At 51.9% G+C, this 22027-nt stretch overlaps 2 protein-coding genes across 3 annotated transcripts in view; one reads left to right on the top strand and one right to left on the bottom strand.

Moving 5' to 3' along the window:
- The window catches only part of LOC132764930 (chloride channel protein ClC-Kb-like), a 14612-nt gene extending 2938 nt beyond the window's left edge, over positions 1–11674 (top strand). Inside the window, exons 5-19 of the mRNA XM_060759099.2 lie at positions 1179–1256; positions 2119–2197; positions 3406–3531; positions 3735–3819; positions 3919–4020; positions 4248–4332; positions 5461–5634; positions 5858–5927; positions 7923–8033; positions 8145–8358; positions 9485–9618; positions 9752–9843; positions 10474–10557; positions 10987–11073; positions 11259–11674. Of these exons, the coding sequence (XP_060615082.2) occupies positions 1179–1256; positions 2119–2197; positions 3406–3531; positions 3735–3819; positions 3919–4020; positions 4248–4332; positions 5461–5634; positions 5858–5927; positions 7923–8033; positions 8145–8358; positions 9485–9618; positions 9752–9843; positions 10474–10557; positions 10987–11073; positions 11259–11306 (1569 nt within the window). The 3' untranslated portion in view covers positions 11307–11674. The remainder of the gene's footprint in view (positions 1–1178; positions 1257–2118; positions 2198–3405; positions 3532–3734; positions 3820–3918; positions 4021–4247; positions 4333–5460; positions 5635–5857; positions 5928–7922; positions 8034–8144; positions 8359–9484; positions 9619–9751; positions 9844–10473; positions 10558–10986; positions 11074–11258) is intronic.
- Positions 11675–11982: 308 nt separating this feature from the next.
- FAM131C (family with sequence similarity 131 member C) lies at positions 11983–19777 on the bottom strand. Of its 2 annotated transcripts, none has more exons than XM_067472708.1 (6): positions 19465–19777; positions 16918–17009; positions 16615–16729; positions 14933–15115; positions 14675–14785; positions 11983–13480 (listed from the first exon to the last, which is right to left on the bottom strand). In XM_067472708.1, the coding sequence occupies exons 1-6, from the start codon at positions 19484–19486 to the stop codon at positions 13167–13169; spliced, it is 837 nt and encodes a 278-aa protein (XP_067328809.1). In that variant the 5' UTR covers positions 19487–19777; the 3' UTR covers positions 11983–13166. The 2 variants fall into 2 exon arrangements, with proteins under 2 accessions (XP_067328809.1, XP_067328808.1); XM_067472707.1 differs by having other exon boundaries at positions 16615–16741.
- Between the last annotated feature and the right edge of the window lie 2250 nt (positions 19778–22027).

The following is a 22027-nucleotide window of genomic DNA, read 5'->3' on the forward strand; positions in this document are numbered from 1 at the left end:
GGGTGGGAGAAAAAACTCTTCTCTGTTGGAGGCAAGTGTGAATGTTGCAATTAGCATTGAGTAGCTTTGCAGCTGCAAAGTCAATCAGGGAGGGTCTCTGCATAGAGGTCTGCTGGAAACGAGGCAAGTGGGGTTGATATATATCCCTGTGGAATGATGTCCAGTGTGGGAGAAAGAACTCTTGTCTGCTTGAGGCAAGTGTGAATGCCATTGGCTACTTGAATAGTCTGGCAGCTGCAAAGTCAATCAGTGATGGTCTCTGCATAGAGCTCGGCTGGAAATGAGGCAAGTGGGGTTGATATTTATCCCTGTGGAATGATGTCCAGGGTGGGAGAAAAAACTCTTCTCTGTTGGATGCAAGGGTGAATGTTGCCATTGGCTAATTGAATAGTCTGGCAGCTGCAAAGTCAATCAGGGAGGGCCTCTGCAGAGAGCTCAGTTGGAAATGAGGCAAGTGGACTCTGCGAGTGTGTTTATCCCTGTGGAATGATGTCCAGGGTGGGAGAAAGAACTCTTGTCTACTGGAGGCAAGTGGGAATGTTGCCATTGGCCAGCTTGGCTAGTATTAAATAGCCTTGCAGCTACAAAGTCAATCAGTGAGGGTATCTACATAGAGGTCTGCTGGAAATGAGGTGTGTACTCTGTGTGTGTGTGTGTGTGTGTGTGTGTGTGTGTGTGTGTATCCCTGTGGAATGATGTCCAGGGTGGGAGAAAGAACTCTTGTCTGTCGGAGGCAAATGTTGCCATTGGCCAGCTTGATTCACATTGAATAGCCTTGCAGCTTCAAAGCTTGGCTGCTTCCTGCGACCGGTATTTAAAAAATCCTCTAAAACCAGGATAGTAAAAAAAGAATAACACTCAATAAGCAGAGAAATTCCAGACAAGAAACAATCAGGGCCAGCTCATCACCTTCCAACAAAGGACTCCCCCCAGGTAGGAAGCAGCAGTTGCAACATTCACATCTGCCGGACCTTCCACAGAGATATAAACCTCACTTGCTTCGTTTCCAACAGACCTCACAACCTCTGAGGATGCCTGCCCAGTTTGAACTGTGAACCTTTCAATTGGCAAGACTTTCTGCAGCTCGTGGTTTAACTCACTGTGGTAATTATGAGTATGAGTATGAGTATGGGTTATTTTCCAGCCCTCCCTTCCTCCTAGTGTCCACTCTCTTGCAGGGCCCCTTTGTCCACCTCTCCAGCATGTTGGCTGCTTACCTCGGGAAGGCCCGGACCAGCGTCTCCGGAGAATATGAGGTGAGGCCAGCAAGGCAAGTCCAGCTATAGAGCTGTCTCATATTGAGGCCTTCTCATACCGAGGCTTCTCTCATACTGAGGCAAACTAACACTGGAGCCGTCTCATTCTGAGGCTTCTCTCATACTGAGGCAAACTAACACTGGAGCCGTCTCATTCTGAGGCTTCTCTCATACTGAGGCAAACTAACACTGGAGCTGTCTCATTCTGAGGCCTTCTCATACCGAGGCTTCTCTCATACAGTGGCAAAGTAACACTGGAGCCATCACATACTGAGGCCTTCTCATACTGAGGCTTCTCTCATACTGAGGCAAACTAACACTGGAGCCATCACATACTGAGGCCTTCACATACCGAGGCTTCTCTCATACTGAGGCAAACTAACACTGGAGCCGTCTCATTCTGAGGCTTCTCTCATACTGAGGCAAACTAACACTGGAGCCATCACATACTGAGGCCTTCTCATTCCGAGGCTTCTCTCATACTGTGGCAAACTAACACTGGAGTCATCACATACTGAGGCCTTCTCATACTGAGGCTTCTCTCATACTGTGGCAAACTAACACTGGAGCCATCACATACTGAGTCCTTCTCATACTGAGGCTTCTCTTATACTGAGGCAAACTAACACTGGAGCCGTCTCATTCTGAGGTCTTCTCATACCGAGGCTTCTCTCATAATGAGGCAAACTAGCACTGGAGCTGTCTCATTCTGAGGCCTTTTCATACCGAGGCTTCTCTCATACTGAGGCAAACTAACACTGGAGTTGTCTCATTCTGTGGCCTTCTCATACTGAGGCTTCTCTGGGCATGGAGTGAATGCTGAGCAGCCCTTGCTCTTCCTTCCTTCTTTTCTTCCTTCCAGGATAAGAGCAAACAGAATGAGATGCTGGTGGCAGGGGCAGCTGTTGGCGTGGCAACCGTCTTTGGGGCGCCCATCAGTGGTAAGCAGGACCAGAAAGAACTACTTTACTTCCAGAGTAACCAAAACATGGGCAGCAGGAGCCGGTCAGAAGGAGGGACATGGCTATGCTATCATGTCCCTGGCCCCAGTGTGAAGGCTGGATATAGAAGCTGGATGGCCATCTCTCAGGAGTGCTTTGATTGTCATCTACCTGCATGGCAGGGGGTTGGACTTGATGGCCTTTGGGATATCTTCCAACTCTATGATTTGCACTATTTACAAAAACTAGGTTTCCATAACATGAAAAAAGTTCTTTATACTTTCTTTGCTTCAATGCTGGACTTCTTTCTCATACAGATAGATAGCTTCGCTCTCACAGAGTCTCTTCTCACACTGATTTTACACAGGAGCTTCACACAGTAGCCTTACACACAATGGCCATAATCTTGGGGCTTCCTCTTACCGAAGCTTCTCACATCAGGCCTTCATACACTGAGGCCTACTAACTCTGAGGCGTTCTCATACTGAGGCAAACTAACACTGGAGCCTTCTTTTCCTGAGGCCTTATCATACGACAATTCTCTCATACTGAGGCAAACACTGCTCTCATACTGAGGCAAACTAACACTGAAGCTCTCTCATACTGAGGCCTTCTCATACTAAGGCTTCTCTCATATAGAGGCAAACTAACACTGGAACCGTCTCATACTGAGGCCTTCTCATAGTAAGGCTTCTTTCATACTGAGGCAAACTAACACTGGAGCCGTCTCATACTAAAGCCTTCTCATACCGAGGCTTCTCTCATACTGAGGCAAACTAACACTGGAACGTTCTCATACTGAGGCCTTCTCATACTAAGGCTTCTTTCATACTGAGGCAAACTAACACTGGAGCCATCTCATATTGAAGCCTTCTCATACCAATGCTTCTCTCCTACTGAGACAAACTAACACTGGAATGTTCTTATACTGAGGCCTTCTCATACTGTGGTTTCTCTCATACTGAGGCAACCTAACACTGGAGCCATCTCATACTAAGGCCTTCTCATACTGAGGCTTCTCATACTGAGGCAAACTAACACTGGAACCTTCTTATACTGAGGCTTTCTCATACCGAGGTTTTTCTCATAGTGAGGCAAACTAACACTGGAGCCTTCTCATACAGAGTTGTTCTCATACTGAGGTTTCTCTCATACTGAGGCAAACTAACTCTGAGGCATACCTAGTGACCTCCCTCCTGATTTCCTAGGAGTCCTCTTCAGCATCGAGGTGGTTTCCTCCCACTTTGCCGTTCGTGACTACTGGAGGGGCTTCTTCTCAGCCACCTGCGGGGCCTTCATGTTCCGGCTGCTGGCCGTCTTCAACAGCGAACAGGGTGAGTGAGGAGGCCCCAAGCTGAGTCATGGAGCTGCTCAGAGTGTGAACCCTGTCTCCCCAAAACAAGCTCAAGTTCCTGCAAAGCCAGCCAAGACCTGGGGGCATGATCTGCACCGAGGAGGGATTCCCTAGCTACTATTAGGACTTATGGAAGGGCCATACGAGGGGGGTTCACCTGTCCCCCTTTTGCCGCCATTCCAGAGACCATCATGGCTATCTTCAAGACCAATTTCAAGATCGACCTGCCCTTCGATTTGCCCGAGACCTTCTTCTTCATGTTCCTAGGGTGAGGACCGTGCGTTGGGAGGAGAGGAAGGGGCTCAACATAAGGTGCTCGGGTGCCAACCCCTCTCTCTCCCCCCCCCCCCCTTTGCCTGCTTTGCAGGGCCGTCTGTGGGGTGGTCAGCTGCGCCTACCTCTTCTGCCAGCGCTGGCTCCTGGGCTACGTCCGGAGGAACAGGTTCACGGCCGCCCTCCTCGCAACAGAGTAAGCCTCTTCTACCGTATGTGCTGGAAGGCATCATGAGGAAGGTCTACCTCACACTGAGGCCTGCCTCACACTGAGGCCTGCCTCACACTGAGGCCTGCCTCACACTGAGGCCTGCCTCACACTGAGGCCTGCCTCACACTGAGGCCTGCCTCACACTGAGGCCTGCCTCACACTGAGGCCTGCCTCACACTGAGGCCTACTAACACTTCCTTTCTGTTTTACAGGAAGCCCCTTTACTCCGCGCTGGTGGCCCTTCTGCTCGCTTCCATCACCTGCCCTCTCAGCTTGGGGCAGTTCATGGCCTCCAGGGTAAAGATGGCCTCCTTGGGAAGAGCATGTTGGTTTTACAGGGGGACACTCTCTGGCCAATGTTTGGGACTGAGGGACGGACGGGATGGGATGGCCCATGAGGTCTCTTCCAACTCTATGATTCTATGATGGGACGGGATGGGATGGGACGGGACAGGAGGTCTCTCCCAACTCTATGATTCTGTGATGGGATGGGATGGGATGGGATAGGAGGTCTCTCCCAACTCTATGATTCTGTGATGGGATGGGACAGGACGGGATGGGACAGGAGGTCTCTCCCAACTCTATGATTCTGTGATGGGATGGGACGGGATGGGATAGGAGGTCTCTCCCAACTCTATGATTCTGTGATGGGATGGGACAGGACGGGATGGGACAGGAGGTCTCTCCCAACTCTATGATTCTGTGATGGGATGGGATGGGATGGGATAGGAGGTCTCTCCCAACTCTATGATTCTGTGATGGGATGGGACAGGACGGGATGGGACAGGAGGTCTCTCCCAACTCTATGATTCTGTGATGGGATGGGACGGGATGGGATAGGAGGTCTCTCCCAACTCTATGATTCTGTGATGGGATGGGACAGGACGGGATGGGACAGGAGGTCTCTCCCAACTCTATGATTCTGTGATGGGATGGGACGGGATGGGATAGGAGGTCTCTCCCAACTCTATGATTCTGTGATGGGATGGGATGGGATGGGACAGGAGGTCTCTCCCAACTCTATGATTCTGTGATGGGATGGGACGGGATGGGATAGGAGGTCTCTCCCAACTCTATGATTCTGTGATGGGATGGGATGGGATGGGATAGGAGGTCTCTCCCAACTCTATGATTCTGGGATGGGATGGGACAGGAGGTCTCTCCCAACTCTATGATTTTATGATGGGACAGGATGGGAGGTCTCTTCCAACTCTATTATTCTATGATGGGACGGGACGGGAGGTCTCTTCCACCTCTATGATTCAATGATGGGATGGGATGGGATGGGATGGGATGGGATGGGATGGGATGGGATGGGATGGGATGGGATGGGATGGGATGGGATGGGACAACGAGGTGGAGAGGTGCCACATAACCCATTCAAGGAAGCCAAAGTGGCTGAAGGAACATGCTTCTCCCTCACAGCTGAACATGAAGGAGCTCCTCACCTCCCTCCTGGACAACCACACCTGGGTCGTCCTTTCCCAGAATGCATCTCTGGCCAGGCCACTCCACGTTGACCCTTCCCAGCTGTGGCTTGAGTGGTGGGACCCCAACATCACCATCTTTGGCACTTTGGTGGTCTTCCTCGTGATGAAGGTACTCGGAGATCCCTCTGAATGTGTGGGGGGTCCATGACCTCCATCTAGTCATCACTGAAATGTGTTTGGCTTGAGGAGCACATGGTCCCAGAGTCAATATTTTCCATGGGGTTCTTGGCAACTTTCCTAAAGGTTCTCAGGAGGGTGGGGGTGTTTGTGACCACTCAGTGGCAGCGCAGTCTTCCAGCCACAAGCCATGCGCCCTCCTCTTGCTCTTGCAGTTCTGGATGCTGACCCTGGCCACCACCATGCCCATGCCCGCTGGGTATTTCATGCCCGTCTTCATTTATGGTAAGTGGAGCCCCCGGTGGCAGGACTGTGCTGGTAGGACTGGTCGACCAACAGGTTGACGGTTCGAATCGGGGGAGCGGGGTAAACTCCTGTCTGTCGAGCTCTAGCTTCTCAGGTAGGGACATGAGAGAAGCCTCCCACAGATTGGTCAATCATCTGGGCAATGTCCCCTGGGCAACATCCTTGCAGACAGCCAATTCTCTCACACCAGTTTCTCAAGTCGCTTCTGACACGGAAAAAATATATTACGGTAAGTGCCGGGCTTTAGCACAGCAGGTTAATCACCAAGCTGCAATAAATTGGAAGGTTGACTGTTCAAAACCCAGATCAGGGTGAGCGCCTGACCTTCAGCCCAGCTTCTGCCTACCTAGCGGTGCGAAAACAAATGTGAGTAGGAACCACATTAAGTGGGGAGGTGTTTTAGGCATGGCATTTCGATCAGAAAAAGGAGGAAGTTTACAAAGAAAGAAAGCTCTTTGGTAAAGAGATGTAGCAACAGCACCCCCCTGTGGCCAGAACCGAGCACAGCCTCCAAAAGATGCTGGACAATGAGAACATGCCTATATATACCTCTGTCTTGTCATTGTATGGCCTTCAACCTGGGGCTTCCTATCACCAAACCTTCTCACACCAGGCCTTCACACACTGAGGCCTACTAACTCTGAGGCCCAACTCACACTGAGTCCTACTAACAGTGAGGTGTTCTCATACTGAGGTAAACTAACACTAGAGCTATCTCATACTGATGCCTTCTCACACCAGGTCTTCACACACTACGGCCTACTAACTCTGAGGCCCAACTCACACTGAGTCCTACTAACAGTGAGGTGTTCTCATACTGAGGTAAACTAACACTAGAGCTATCTCATACTGATGCCTTCTCACACCAGGTCTTCACACACTACGGCCTACTAACTCTGAGGCCCAACTCACACTGAGTCCTACTAACAGTGAGGCAAACTAACACTAGAGCTGTCTCATACTGATGCCTTCTCACACCAGGCCTTCACACACTGAGGCCTACTAACTCTGAGGCCCAACTCACACTGAGTCCTACTAACAGTGAGGCAAACTAACACTAGAGCTGTCTCATACTGATGCCTTCTCACACCAGGCCTTCACACACTGAGGCCTACTAACTCTGAGGCCCAACTCACACTGAGTCCTACTAACAGTGAAGCAAACTAACACTAGAGCTGTCTCATACTGATGCCTTCTCACACCAGGCCTTCACACACTGAGGCCTACTAACTCTGAGGCCTACCTCACACTGAGGCCTACTAGCACTGAGGCGTTCTCATACTGAGGCAAACTAACACTAGAGCTGTCTCATACTGATGCCATCTCATACCGAGGCTTCTTTCATACTGAGGCAAACTAACATTGGAGCTGTCTCATACTGAGGCCTTCTCATACTGAGGCTTCTCTCATACTGAGGCAATTGAATGTTTGCTGTATGTGTGTTCTGTAAGAAGGGCGGAATATAAGTACGGCGCCGGGCTTTAGCGCAGCTAGTAAATCACCAGCAATGATAAGATCTCCCAAGCAGAAGGTTGCCAGTTCGAAGCCCTGGGTCGGCATGAGCTCCTGACTGTCAGCCCAGCTCACTGTTGACCTAAGCAGTTCGAAAAAAGCTGTAAGTAGAGAAATTAGATACTGCTTAAAACAAGCAGGGGAGGGAGGTATTTCAGGACACCATAAAGAAAAAGATCAGAAAATGCCCAGCAGTCAAAAGGAAGGAGGAAGTCCTGATGGCTCTTCGTCATAGAAGATTGAGCGACAGTGCCTCCATGTGGCTGGATTTGAGCACAACCTTCCAAGGAGCCAAAAAGCTGGATGTTGACACAACATACCTCCTTTGTGTTCTGTTTGATCCTGTCCTGTCTATCCACAATGTGATCTAAACTGTGTCCCCTTGTTCTTATATTACTGTAAGTAAGTAAACAAATTCACAGGGGGGACCCACTTTTCTCTCTCCCCAACCCTGAAATATAGGAGCTGCCATTGGGCGCCTGGTGGGGGAAGTGGTTGCCGTCCTCTTTCCACAAGGGATCGTCTCTGAAGGGCTGGTCAGCCCTGTTACGCCCGGGGCCTATGCCTTGGCAGGTGAGTCCGCAGGGCTGGGATGGGGGAGAGAGGGTCAGCAGGAGCCAAGCTCTGCCCCATAGCGAGGGCAAGGACTTCATAGCCTCTCACCTTCCCCCCTTCTTGTCTCAGGAGCAGCGGCCTTCTCCGGGGCGGTCACCCACTCGCTATCCACGGCTCTGCTGGCCTTTGAGATGACCGGGCAGATCTCCCACATCCTGCCGGTCATCCTGGCTGTCCTGGTGGCCAACGCCATCGCCCAGAAGTTCCAGCCCTCCTTCTACGACGGCACCATCATCGTCAAGAAGCTCCCCTACCTGCCCCGCATCCGCAGCCGCCACATTGGGTGAGGAGGGCAGCCTACTCCTCACATTTGGGGAAGGGGAGGCTACCACACATCGAGGGGAGACGGTACTCTGCCCAAAGTTTCTCTTACTCCAGATAGATCAGGCATGGGCAAACTTTGGCCCTCTAGGTGTTTTGGACTTCAACAACATGGGTATGCAGATGATCCCTTGATTCTGAAGTGTCCACTTCCAGGAGGACAAAGGCATGGGCCAACTTTGGCCCTCCCTCCAGGTGTTTTGGACTTGAACTCCCACAACATGGGTATGCACTATGCAGATGATCCACTTCCAGGAGGACAAAGGCATGGGCCAACTTTGGCCCTCCCTCCAAGTGTTTTGGACTTGAACTCCCACAACATGGGTATGCAGATGATCCCTTGTGTCCACTTCCAGGAGGACAAAGGCATGGGCCAACTTTGGCCCTCCCTCCAGGTGTTTTGGACTTGAACTCCCACAACATGGGTATGCAGATGATCCCTTGTGTCCACTTCCAAGAGGACAAAGGTATGGGCCAACTTTGGCCCTCCCTCCAGGTGTTTTGGACTTGAACTCCCACAACATGGGTATGCAGATGATCCACTTCCAGGAGGACAAAGGCATGGGCCAACTTTGGCCCTCACTCCAGGTGTTTTGGACTTGAACTCCCACAACATGGGTATGCAGATGATCCCTTGATTCTGAAGTGTCCACTTCCAAGAGGACAAAGGCATGGGCCAACTTCGGCCCTCTCTCTAGGTCAGTGGTCCTCAACCTGTGGGTCCCCAGATGTTTTGGCCTTCAACTCCCAGAAATCCTAGCAGCTGGTAAACTAGCTTTGATTTCTGGAAGTTGTAGGCCAACTCAATTGGGGACCCACAGGTTGAGAACCACTGCTCTTGGGCCTGAGGCTGTTAGGAATGGTGGTAGTTGAAGTCCAAAACACCTGGAGGACTGACGTTTGCCCATGCCTGAGATGGATCAATACATGCTGAAGATTGACCCAAGAAAAGTAGAGAGAGGCTGTGAACTCGTGGCTGATATGCTGCATAAAATCACCTCTCCAGCACACAACGATGCTTGCTTTCCTGAAAAGGGGAGCCATTTTGGAGAGCTAATAAGTCAGGGCAACCTTTCTTCCCTTCACAGCTCTTACAAGGTCATCACGCAGGAGTTCATGAAGGTGGACATTGTCACTCTGCCCAAGGACGCTACCTTCCAGGAGGTCCTCAAAGTGGTCACCTCTACCGACGACCCCGAGTATCCAGTGGTCGACGGCGCTGGTAAACTGGGAACTCTGCACAGAGGGGGAAGAGCTTGGTGAAGGCTCCATGTATGAGGCCTTGTGAGGCCCATCTCTGCCCCATGAGAGCCTTTCTCTCCTTTATGGGACCACTCCCTTGACTTTCCCCACAGAGACCTCGATGCTCCTGGGGGTCGTCCAGAGATCCGAACTCATCCACTTCCTCCAGACCCACGATGAAGCTGCCGAGCCCCACAAGGAAGAGGTGGGTCAGCCTAGCCACATGGCTGTGGGGTGCAGGTTGGAAGAACTTAAGGGTATCTTCTACCGACCTATTTCTAATCAACCTTTTTTGGGCAAGGTTCTGGAGCGGGTGGTGGCCTCTCAACCCCTCTCAACTCTTGGGTGAAAGTGACTGTCTTGATCCATCGCAGTCTGGCTTTAGGCCTGGTCATGGAATGGAGACAGCTTTGGTCACCATGGTGGACAACCTCTCCAGAGAGCTAGACAGGGGGGATGTGTCCTTGTTGGTTCTCCTGGATATCTCAGTGGCTTTTGATACCATTGACCATGGTCAGCACGGGCTTTGAGATGGGCAGGGGAGGCCCTTCTCTTGGTCTGACCACCGTCCCAAGCACGGTTGGTGGGAACGAGCAAGAGGGCCTTCTCTGTGGTGGCCCTCCAACTCTGGAATACCTCCTGAAAGAGATTAGGTGAACCCTCAGCCTTGAATCCTTCCAGTCCAGCGTGTAGCAAGCTTTTGGCTCTCGAGTAGGCAGAAATGGGCCCACATGAAGTTGACACTCTGGAACTTCAGTTGTGAACTGGTGGCAGGTAGTCATTATAGATGATGATGATGATGGTTCCACCCATATGTCCCTTTTCACCCTTTCAGGCGCCATCTTGCCAGACGCTGGGCGAGGGATGCTCCTTCAGCCCAGTGACCCTGCAGCTCTCTCCTTGGACGTCTCTCCACCAGGTAAATGGGGCAGAGGTCTGGGTGGGTGCCGACATCCCATAATCCCCTGGAACCACAGCTTCCCATTGGCAGCAATGGCTTAACGGAGCCTCCACTTCCCAAGACATTCAAGGACAACCATTTGGGGGAATGGAGAGTCTTCTTGTTCTGGTTGCCAGAGCTTTGTTTGGGTCTCATTGAGGTAAAGGGAGAAGATGGGTCCTGCGTATCCTTGAAGGGAACCTCAAGAGAGCCTCCAGAGGCGGTCACCTGCATGTCCCTGCTTAGATGCTGCTGTCTCCATGGACACGGACAGCCTGGCTTAGAGATGCAGAAGACTTGTTAGAGAAGGAAGCAGGCCTCAAGGACCAGTTGTGGTGACCTTGTCCCCTTCCAGCTATTCTCAGCCCTCCCAAACTGACCTCTTCTCTCCTTCCTCTTCCACGGCAGGCTCACAACCTCTTTGAGATGCTCAGCCTCCAGTGGGCCTTCGTCACCCAACTGGGGAAAGTGGTGGGAGTGGTCTCCAGGAAGGAGGTAACTCACTCACTCACTGGATTTGGGGACGGAGTAGAGGGGACCAAGGGTGGAAGGAACATGATACACTTGGAAGTTGGTCTTGGAAGTTGGACATAGTCTTGAGCACCTTGGAAGTTGGTCTTGATTTTGAGCAGGACCAGGTTGGGCTTGCTTGCTTTCTCCAGTCTTTCTTCTCTTTCCAGCTCAGGAAAGCCATCGAAGACCTGGCCAACCCGAAACCCACAAAGTAGGGAAAGTGTTCAATGGATGGATGGATGAATGGATGGACTGGCGAAGGAGGCCTCCTCGTGGATACCGGAGAGCAGTGCCAAGCCCAGCGTAGCAAGAAGGACAGGGAGCGCCGCTTCATCTTGGTCCCTGCTCCATTTCCCAGCCCGACGCAAAGAGCCAGGCGCCCTTTTTACATAACTGTGTATTGTTGTACAATTATTTACTAAACGACAACCCCAAAACACCTTGTTTCCACTGTTTACTTTGCAAAATTGAGACAACGCAGTTGGGAGCAGAGAAGGTGGCAATTTTCTTCTGACAGCAAGGATACATTATCAGACAACATTTACCTTTTATTTACAAATATACACATGAAGGGAGGCACCCAATAAAGACAATATTTCAGACAGACCAGTGGTTCCCAAACTTTTTTTGACCAGGGACTTCATTGACAAGGACCTCTTTGACCAGGGACCTCATTGACCAGGGACCTCTTTGACCAGGGACCACTTGACTAGGCATCTCATTGACCAAGGACCACTTTGACCAGGGACCTCATTGACCAGGGACCACTTGACTAGGCATCTCATTGACCAGGGAGACCTCATTGACCAAGGACCACTTTGACCAGGGACCTCATTGACCAGGGACCTCTTTGACCAGGGACCTCATTGACCAGGGACCTCTTTGACCAGGGAGACCTCATTGACCAAGGACCACTTTGACCAGGGACCTCATTGACCAGGGACCACTTGACTAGGCATCTCATTGACCAGGGAGACCTCATTGACCAAGGACCACTTTGACCAGGGACCTCATTGACCAGGGACCTCTTTGACCAGGGACCACTTGACTAGGCATCTCATTGACCAGGGAGACCTCATTGACCAAGGACCACTTTGACCAGGGACCTCATTGACCAGGGACCACTTGACTAGGCATCTCTTTGACCAGGGAGACCTCATTGACCAAGGACCACTTTGACCAGGGACCTCATTGACCAGGGACCTCTTTGACCAGGAACCACTTTGACCAGGGACCTCATTGACCAAAGGCCTAATTGACCAGGGACCTCATTGACCAGGGGCCTCATTGACCAGGGACCACTTGACTAAGAACCTCTTTGACCAGGGACCACTTGACCAAGGACCTCGTTGACAAGGACCTCTTTGACCAGGGACCTCATTGACAAGGGACCTCATTGACCAGGGACCACTTGACTAAGAACCTCTTTGACCAGGGACCTCTTTGACCAGGGACCACTTGACCAGAGACCTCATTGACAAGGACCTCTTTGAAGGTTTCATGAGCCCAGTTGCTCTCATTGCCACGTAGTTTCGAGGCAATGGTGTAGTAACAGTGAGGCCGCAGACCATATTTTCATTCTTGCGGACCACAGACCACAGGTTGTGAACCACTGAGACAGATGTATGAGGAGAAAGGGTATCCTATTCTCCCACCCTCCTCCTCCATCTCCACCACTTGCAGACCATACTGAGCTGTTATGATGGAAGAATCCACCTCCTGATCATTGCCAACCAGGTTCTCCAGAGTTCTCCAGGTTCTCCTTCTAAAGTTCACTTTAGAAGGCCCAGAATCCCCACCATAGCATGACTGCTGGTTGAAGGGTTCTGAGAACCATACTCCAAAAGAGCCATGGGAAGTCAAGAGTTGTTGATGGCCAGGAAAGGAAGCATTAGGAGTTGCAGACCTCCTCCCTTCTCTTCAGAAAGGTGGGTCCCTCCCTCCTCGTTGGGATGCGGATGGAGGTTCTCGCAGCTGAACATGAAGGAGCTCCTCACTTCCCTCCTGGTTGTCCTTTCCCAGAACGCATCACTGGCCAGCAAAACTCCCTCCCGCCTGGCCCTGAGCCCCCTCCCCTAGTTGTAGAAGACATCATCCTCTGAGAGGGAGCTGCTGTCCACATAGCGGAGTGAGGGGGTGCTGCGCTGGAGCCAGAGGGGACCCGGGGTACTCTCCTGCCCCCCCTCCAAGGGCAGCAGACCTGGTTCCAGTCCAGGGGCCCGAACAGCGGCCGCCAAGTCCCTCCAGGGGTTGGTCACCAAGGGTCCGTTCGGGCCAAGGGACTCCCGCCTGGAGTGGGGAAAGGCCCGGAGGCTTCCAGCAAGGCGGGGGCTGCCCAGGGCCTGTGGGCCGAGGAGGAGGTGCTCCTGCAGGCAGAAGTTCTCCAGCTCTAGAACAAGAAGAAGACAAAGAAAGAGAGTCTCAACCTGGGCAAGATATCCTGGGGAAACATCTAGGAGTCAGAAGAAGGGGTCTCTTGCATTGAGAATTGAAGAGCCCTATGGTCAGGAAAGGACCAAACCACAACTAAGATGGAGTCCCAAGGGGGGGGGGCTTGGAACTGAATGGGGTGGGAATGGAGCCCGTGGATCCTCCACGGTTCGGGTCGGGCACCCAAACTCCTCCTTTTTAATGGAGTCAGAAGCCACTTGAGAATACACTAGATTCTCACTTATCCGACATTCCATCTTATCCGACATTCCGTCTTATCCGACATTCCGTCTTATCCGACGCCCCCTGTTTCCTCCAGCATTTCCCCTTCAGTTAAAGAAGCGCTCCCCAATTCTTTCTTCATTCCCAAAACAGTAGTGTCTCGCTTATCCAATCTTCGCTTATCCGACATTCAGTTTTATCCGACGCTCTTATCTGAATGACGCCATTATTTCCTCCAGCGCTGCCCAACTCTCTCTCCATTCCCAATAAGTGAAAAAGTCACGACGAGGAGGAGGAGGAGGGAGGAAAGGGGGGACAGGGCAGGACTGGAAGTGGAAGTGGAAGCATCCTCCCTTCTTCCCTCTGGAATTTCCATGCTCCTCTTCCCCTCTAGCCCTGGGGCGTTGCCTTGCCTTAATTCTTTGAGTCCCTCTTGTTAGTATTCTAGGTGTCTAGCTAAGCGTCGGATGGGTAACAGTAGGAGACTCCATATTATCTGACATTTTCGTTTATCCAACATTCTGCCGGACTGTTTATGTCGGTTAAGAGAGACTCTACTATATACTGCAAGCTACTTCTGTATATAATTGGTTGTGAGATAATTGGTTGTCTACAAGGACATTATCCAGGGGACGACTGGATGTGTCAGAGGGTTCTCTCATATCCCTGCATGGGAAGCTGGAGCTGACAGACAGGAGCTCACTCTGTCTTACTCATTTGAACCACCAACCTTCAGGTCTTCAGGTCAGTAGTTCAGTCGGCACAAGGGTTTAACCCATTGTGCCACCGCGGCTTCCTTCCCCAACTCCTGACACACAATAAGATCCCTCCCCACCAAGATCTCTCCTAGAGGTATGGCTCTCCGCTACCTATTTCACCACAGCCTGAAAGGGTGGAGAGCCAGAAATGGGGAGAAGGCTGGGGGAGGCACCTGGGATCCGGAGGGCGTCCTGGGAGGCCCCCCAGTAATGCAGCTCCTCTTCGTCCAGCGAGGACCAGGCGCTCAGCGTGGCTTCCGTGATGGCAAACTGCTCGGCCACCCCTGCGGACAGAAGAAAGGGGTACAGGATGAAGTAGGAGGGGGTCTCAGGGAAACCCCAGACATGGTCAAGCTAAGCAAGCATCTCTCACACCGCCTTGGGCACCACCAGGACAGACATTCATTTGAGACGCACTTTCCCAGACTCACCAGCAGCGAAGCGGGCCTCCTTGAGCTCATCGCTCAGGTCTGCGTAGAGCTCCTCGTCTGGCAGAGGGGCTGCCCGTCCCACCTGGGAGGCACTCCAACCTTTCCACTCAATGAGGTGGGCCACACGGCCTTGGGCCATGGCGGTGGGCTTGGTGATGTGGTCCTTGATGGTCTGGACGAGGCCTGGGAATGGGGAGAGAGCGGGCAGAAGCAGATTGATTATTTATTTATTTACAGCATTTATATGCCGCCCTTCTCACCCCGTAGAGTGCTCAGGGCGGATCACAGAACACACCAACGTCAAACAATCAATGCCGTTAAACAGACAGAACAGACAACAGATATGTTGGCATTTTCCCCAATTTTGGCATCCTGGAGGTTGTGCTCAATTCTGGCCACAGGGGGTGCTGTTGTTCCATTCTCTATTATGAAGAGCCCTTAAACACTTCCTTCTTCATTTAATTGCCACTATTTTTACTGTTAGTGCCTTTTATGGTGCCATAAAATACAGTAGAGTCTCACTTATCCGAACTTTGCTTATCCGACATTCCATCTTATCCAACACTCTTATCCAACAACCTGTTTTCCTCTGGTATTTCCCCTTCAATTAAAGGAGCGCATTTCCCCAAGTCTCTTTCCATTTGCAGTCAGGCCTTGACAAGGAAAAGGAGGAGGAAAGAAAGGGGGAAAAGAGGCAGGACCGGAAGCGGAAGCATCCTCCCTCCTTCCTTTCTGGGATTTCCACGCTCCTCCTCTTCTGTATGCAGGCACTTCCTGTTCACCGCTCTAGCCCCGAGGCCTTGTCTTGCCATAACTCTTTGAGCCCCTGTTGTTATTATTTCTAGTTGTCTTGCGCCACATCGGACAGGTAACAGTAGGAGGCTCCGATATTTTCGTTTATCCGACATTCTGTTTATGTCGGATAAACGAGGAGTCAGGCGGCAAGGCAGAGAACCGAGAGCTGGCATGTACCTATTAGTCATGGACCTGATATTTTCCCATTAGTTTCATTCATGCTTTCATTTCGTTCCGTCCATTTGGACTGCACGAAACGGAAGTGTTCTCCCTCCATCCCTCTGGGATTTCCATGCTCCTCTTCCCCTCTAGCCCTGGGGCGTTGCCTTGCCTTAACTCTTTGAGCCCCTGTTGTTATTATTTCTAGGTGTCTTGCGCTCCGACATTTTCGTTTATCCGACATTTTGCCGGCCCGTTTATGTCGGATAAACGAGAAGGAGTCAGGCAGCAAGGCAGAGAACCGGGAGCTGACATGTACCTATGATATTTTCCCATCAGTTTCATTCGTGCTTTCGTTTCGTTCTGTCCAGTTGGATTGCACAAAACGGAAAGGCCTCTTCTGAAACGAAAATGCAATCGATCCGAAAGGCAGGTGGGCCTGCTTTTCGGATCGATTGTGTGGGGCCGAGGGCTAAGTAAGGAGTGCTCCCAAAGCCTGCGCCCATAGGCCTGGGCACTTTGGACCTACGGGTGATATCCCCCCCCCCCCCAATTAATGGGATGAAAGAAAACAGATATTTCGACCCCGAAAACAAAAAACGCAAATCTGACCTCCCGATTTTGGGAGACTCAGACGAAAACGGATTGGGGTCCCGTTCCCTCCCCCCCCCCCCCGAAACCTGGGACACAAAACGGATAAGTCCCGAAAGCACATGACTAGTACCTACCCACCAGGGAGGAATTTGCCAGGGCCGTCACATTATAGCCGCGGCCTGAAGACGAGGAAGCGGAGGAGGCCGGGTTGGGGCCGGAGAGGGTGCCGCTGCTGCCGCCCTCCAAGTCCTGGAGGCATTTCTGAGGGAAGCAAATGAGGAGGGGGCTCAAGAGGCTCTGCTTTTGTGTTCTCCGCTTCAGGGCAAGGAAGGGGGTGCGCTACTTCTCTCCCACCCACTGAGAGACAGGAATGGAGTGGGTCCTGGCAGCACCCACTTTTCTGCCCGCACCACATCCACCCAATGTTCCCTTTTCACCTCGTGGCGGCTTCCCTCCTGGGGGGCCGAGGAAGCGGGGTCCGGCTGGGGGGCGCCCGTGGGGTGTTCCTTGTGGGTGTTTGTGAAGAAGTCTGGGAGAAGAGAGAAAAGCAGGCCTCGGTCACATTGGATCCACCTGACATGCGCTCTCGCGGGTCTCGTACCCTTAAGTTGTCCATTCACACACCTGTATCCCACTCAAGGGCTGTGAGGCTGAGGACGACGATGATGACGCACCTGGCAGCAGGTGGAACACCAGACGAGATGTCTGGGCCACCTGCTGCCAGGTGCGTCGTCACCATCGTCGTCGTCACCCTCACAGCCCTTTGGCGGGATGCGATGCCAGTGTGAGTCAGGAGACACTGGCTCCCCGCTGCCGCCGTCTCTCTTTTGTCCTCCTTCCTTTGAGGACAACAAGGTGGTCCATGTCCTCCTTCCTCCCCATGGACATCTCCTTGGACTCCCTCCCCCTCTCCATCTTGTCTGTCTGCATTCTTCCTCCCCTCCTTCTCCTCTCCCCCCCCCCCCCCACAACAACCCTGTAAGGTAGGGCTCAAGGTCACCCTCTGCCTTTTTGGGCTCTTTCCTGGGGATTGAATGTGGACTGGGGGTCTCCACAAGCCTCCTTTCTGCCCGCCTGGAGTAATGAGGTGCCATGGAACCTCCTCCCCAACACACACAGGCTCCCTTCCCTCTTCCTCTTCCTCCCTTCCCGGAGAAAGGAAGCTCCAGCACAAGGGACTTGGGGCTCTTTCCCACTTCGGAGGCTGGGCGCCCCCTCCAGATGGGCATCGGGGGCACAGATAGGTGGTGCCTCCAAAGGAAGGAAGATGGGAAGAAGGAAAGAAGATATGGTAAAGGAGGAAAGGAAAGGAAAAGAAGACAGAAGATAAGGGGAAGAAGGAAGGAAGGAAGGAAGGAAGGAAAGGACGGGAGGAGAGGGGAGGGAGGAAATACAGAAGATAAGGGGAAGAAGGGAAGGAAGGAAAGGCAGAAGATAAGGGGGAAAGGGAAGGAAGGAAGGAAGGAAGGAAGGAAGGAAGGAAGGAAGGAAGGACAGAAGATAAGGTGAAGAAGGGGAGAATGGAAAGGAAAGATGGAAGATAAGGGGTAAAAGGAAAGGAAAGGTAGGACAGAAGGGGAAAGAAGGGAAGGAAGGAAAGAACAGAAGATAAAGTAAAGGAAGGAAGGGAAGGAAGGAAGGAAGGAAGGAAGGGAAGGGTGGGAGGAAGGGACGAAAAACAGAAGGGGAAGAGGGAAAGGAAAGGGAGGGGAGGGAGGAAAAACAGAATGTAAGGGGAAGGAAGGGCAGAAGGGGGAGAGGGGAAAGAAGGGAAGGAAGGAAAGATGGAAGATAAGGGGAAGAAGAGAAGGAAGGAAGGAAAGGACGGGAGGGGAGGGGAGGGAGGAAATACAGAAGATAAGGGGAAGAAGGGAAGGAAGGAAAGGCAGAAGATAAGGGGGAAAGGGAAGGAAGGAAGGAAGGAAGGAAGGAAGGAAGGAAGGAAGGAAGGACAGAAGATAAGGTGAAGAAGGGGAGAATGGAAAGGAAAGATGGAAGATAAGGGGTAAAAGGAAAGGAAAGGTAGGACAGAAGGGGAAAGAAGGGAAGGAAGGAAAGAACAGAAGATAAAGTAAAGGAAGGAAGGGAAGGAAGGAAGGAAGGAAGGAAGGGAAGGGTGGGAGGAAGGGACGAAAAACAGAAGGGGAAGAGGGAAAGGAAAGGGAGGGGAGGGAGGAAAAACAGAATGTAAGGGGAAGGAAGGGCAGAAGGGGGAGAGGGGAAAGAAGGGAAGGAAGGAAAGATGGAAGATAAGGGGAAGAAGAGAAGGAAGGAAGGAAAGGACGGGAGGGGAGGGGAGGGAGGAAATACAGAAGATAAGGGGAAGAAGGGAAGGAAGGAAAGGCAGAAGATAAGGGGGAAAGGGAAGGAAGGAAGGAAGGAAGGAAGGAAGGAAGGAAGGAAGGAAGGACAGAAGATAAGGTGAAGAAGGGGAGAATGGAAAGGAAAGATGGAAGATAAGGGGTAAAAGGAAAGGAAAGGTAGGACAGAAGGGGAAAGAAGGGAAGGAAGGAAAGAACAGAAGATAAAGTAAAGGAAGGAAGGGAAGGAAGGAAGGAAGGGAAGGGTGGGAGGAAGGGACGAAAAACAGAAGGGGAAGAGGGAAAGGAAAGGGAGGGGAGGGAGGAAAAACAGAATGTAAGGGGAAGGAAGGGTAGAAGGGGGAGAGGGGAAAAAAGGGAAGGAAGGAAAGATGGAAGATAAGGGGAAGAAGAGAAGAGAAGAGAAGAGAAGAGAAGAGAAGGAAGGAAGGAAGGAAGGAAGGAAGGAAGGAAGGAAAGGACGGGAGGGGAGGGGAGGGGAGGGGAGGGGAGGGAGGAAATAGAGAAGATAAGGGGAAGAAGGGAAGGAAGGAAGGAAGGAAGGAAGGAAGGAAGGAAGAAGGGATGGGGAAGAAGGGATGAAGGCAAGGCAGATCCGACGGGGTCTTTCCCCTGATGAGAAGGGGAGGGGGGAGAGAAAGGGGGCTGGGGGGGGGAGCTCACCTTTGGTGACGCAAAGGCCCATGTCCGGCGGGGGGAGGGAGGAGGGGGCAGGGAGGAGGGAGGGGCGGGCATCGGGACCCTCCTGGCCCCCCTACAAGAGGAGGAAGGGACCCCGGATCAGGGAGAGAGAGAGGAGAAGAAGGAGGAGGAAAGGGAGAGCCCCTCCCCTCGCCGCCGCCGATCCCGACGAGACGAAAACACGCGTCAGGCGGAGGAGGAGGAGGAGGCGTTGCCCGGGAGCTGTGCTTGGGGCTGGGGGCCAAGGGAAGGGAAGGGGGTGGGGGGAAAAAAAAGCCCTTCCTTCCTTCCAAACAGCAGCAACAGCACACCTGTCCTTGGCCCCGCCCCTTTGATGCCTTGGCCCCGCCCCCAGGAAACACTCCCAGGGACCACCCCTCCCTCCCCTCCCACCTGCTGCCCTGCTTTCCAATGTGGTGAGGAATACTGGGAGTTGGAGTCCAAGGAGAAAGAACAGGCTCAACAACAGCAAGCATTGCCTAGTTCTCTCTGTCTGCTTCTCATTGAGGACTTGAGCGGTGTGGGGTTGACTCCCAACACAGTGGTCCACGCTCTTGTTACATCCCGAATAGATTACTGCAACACACTCTACGTGGGGTTGCCCTTGAAGACTGTTCGGAAACTTCAATTAGTCCAACGGGTGGCGGCTAGATTACTCACCGGAGCGTCATACAGGGAGCATCCCACCCCTCTGCTATGTCAGCTCCACTGGCTGCCGATCCAATTCCGAGCACAATTCAAAGTGCTGGTTTCGACCTACAAAACCCTATACGGTTCCGGCTCAGCGTATCTGTCCGAATGCATCTCCTTCTACGTCCCGCCTCGGAGTTTAAGATCTTCTGGGGACGCGCTGCTCTCGGCCCCACCTCTATCGCAAGTGAGGTTGGTGGAGACGAGGAGCAGGGCCTTCTCGGTGGTGGCCCCTCACGGGGAAATTAGATCATCGACATCCCTCCTCTCTTTTAGAAGGAAATTAAAAACATGGATTTGGGACCAGGCCTTCGGGTAATCTGGCGGATAGACAAAGGACAAGCGACGACCAGAATTGATGGATTGGACAATGTGGAATTTGAATTTACGGACTCTGAGCCGATAAACGTTGAGCACTAGATGGTTTTAAGGATTGTGATGTATAATGGACTGTTTTAATTACTGTATTGTCGAAGGCTTTCATGGCTGGAATCACTAGGTTCTTGTGGGTTTTTTCGGGCTATAGAGCCATGTTCTAGAGGCATTTCTCCTGACGTTTCGCCTGCATCTATGGCAAGCATCCTCAGAGGTAGTGAGGTCTGTTGGAATTAGGAAAAATGGGTTTATATATCTGTGGAATGGCTGGGGTGGGGCAAGGAGCTCTTCCCTGCTGCAGTTAGGTGTGAATGTTTAAGCTGATCACCTTCATTAGCATTTGAAGGCCTGCCTGAGCCTGGGAAAATCTGTTGCTGGGAGGTGTTAATCTGTGCCTGGTTTTTTCCTCTCTGTTGTTTAGCTGTTATAATTTTAGAGTTTTTTAATACTGGTAGCCAGATTTTGTTCATTTTCATGGTCTCTTCCTTTCTGTTGAAATTGTCCACATGCTTGTGGATTTCAATGGCTTCTCTGTGTAGTCTGACATGGTGGTTGTTGGTGTGGTCCAACAGAGAGGAAAAAACCAGGCACAGATTAACACCTCCCAGCAACAGATTTTCCCAGGCTCAGACAGGCCTTCAAATGCTAATGAAGGTGATCAGCTTAAACATTCACACCTAACTGCAGCAGGGAAGAGCTCCTTGCCCCACCCCAGCCATTCCACAGATATATAAACCCATTTTTCCTACTTCCAACAGACCTCACAACCTCTGAGGATGCTTGCCATAGATGCAGGCGAAACGTCAGGAGAAATGCCTCTAGAACATGTTTTAATTACTGTTTATATGTTTTGTTTTTGACCTTGTTGTTGTGCCGGCATCGAATTGTGCCTTTTTGTAAGCCGCCCTGAGTCCCCCCTCGGAGGTTGAGAAGGGCGGGGTAGTGGTGCGAAAAATAATTAATTAATTAATTAATTAATTAATAAACACAATACAGGCTCAATGCTGGGAGTGAAGCAGGCCCGAGACCCCCATGGCAAGACCCACGAGCAGCTCTCCTTGGCTGGGAAAGCCACCTCTGAGAGGCATTGCCCCATCAATCCCTATGAAAAGCACACCCAAACCCACCCATTGGCTTCAAAGGAAACACCATGAAGTCTGCGGCAAAGAAGAACGCCGCCTGGGGAAGCAGGGCCGCCCCAAAACAACGTCAAGGACACTGCGACGTGACAAAACTACCGTGACTTTGGTTCACTCATGCTGTCCTACATCACAGTGCCATTACTGCTCAAGCAGGGAGCTTTGAGATGGTTGAACAGAAGCTCTCCGAAGCTCTAGGTGCTCTTACTGACTATTACAGGGAAAACCAACTGATCCCTAATCCATCTAAAACACAGACATGTGCCTTTAACCTAAGAACAGGCAAGCATCCCGAGCTCTAAGTATTACCTGGGAAGGAATCCCACTGGAGCATTGCAGCG

The sequence above is a fragment of the Anolis sagrei genome, chromosome 13, assembly GCF_037176765.1.
Source record: "Anolis sagrei isolate rAnoSag1 chromosome 13, rAnoSag1.mat, whole genome shotgun sequence".
NCBI classification, from domain to species: Eukaryota; Metazoa; Chordata; class Lepidosauria; order Squamata; family Dactyloidae; genus Anolis; species Anolis sagrei.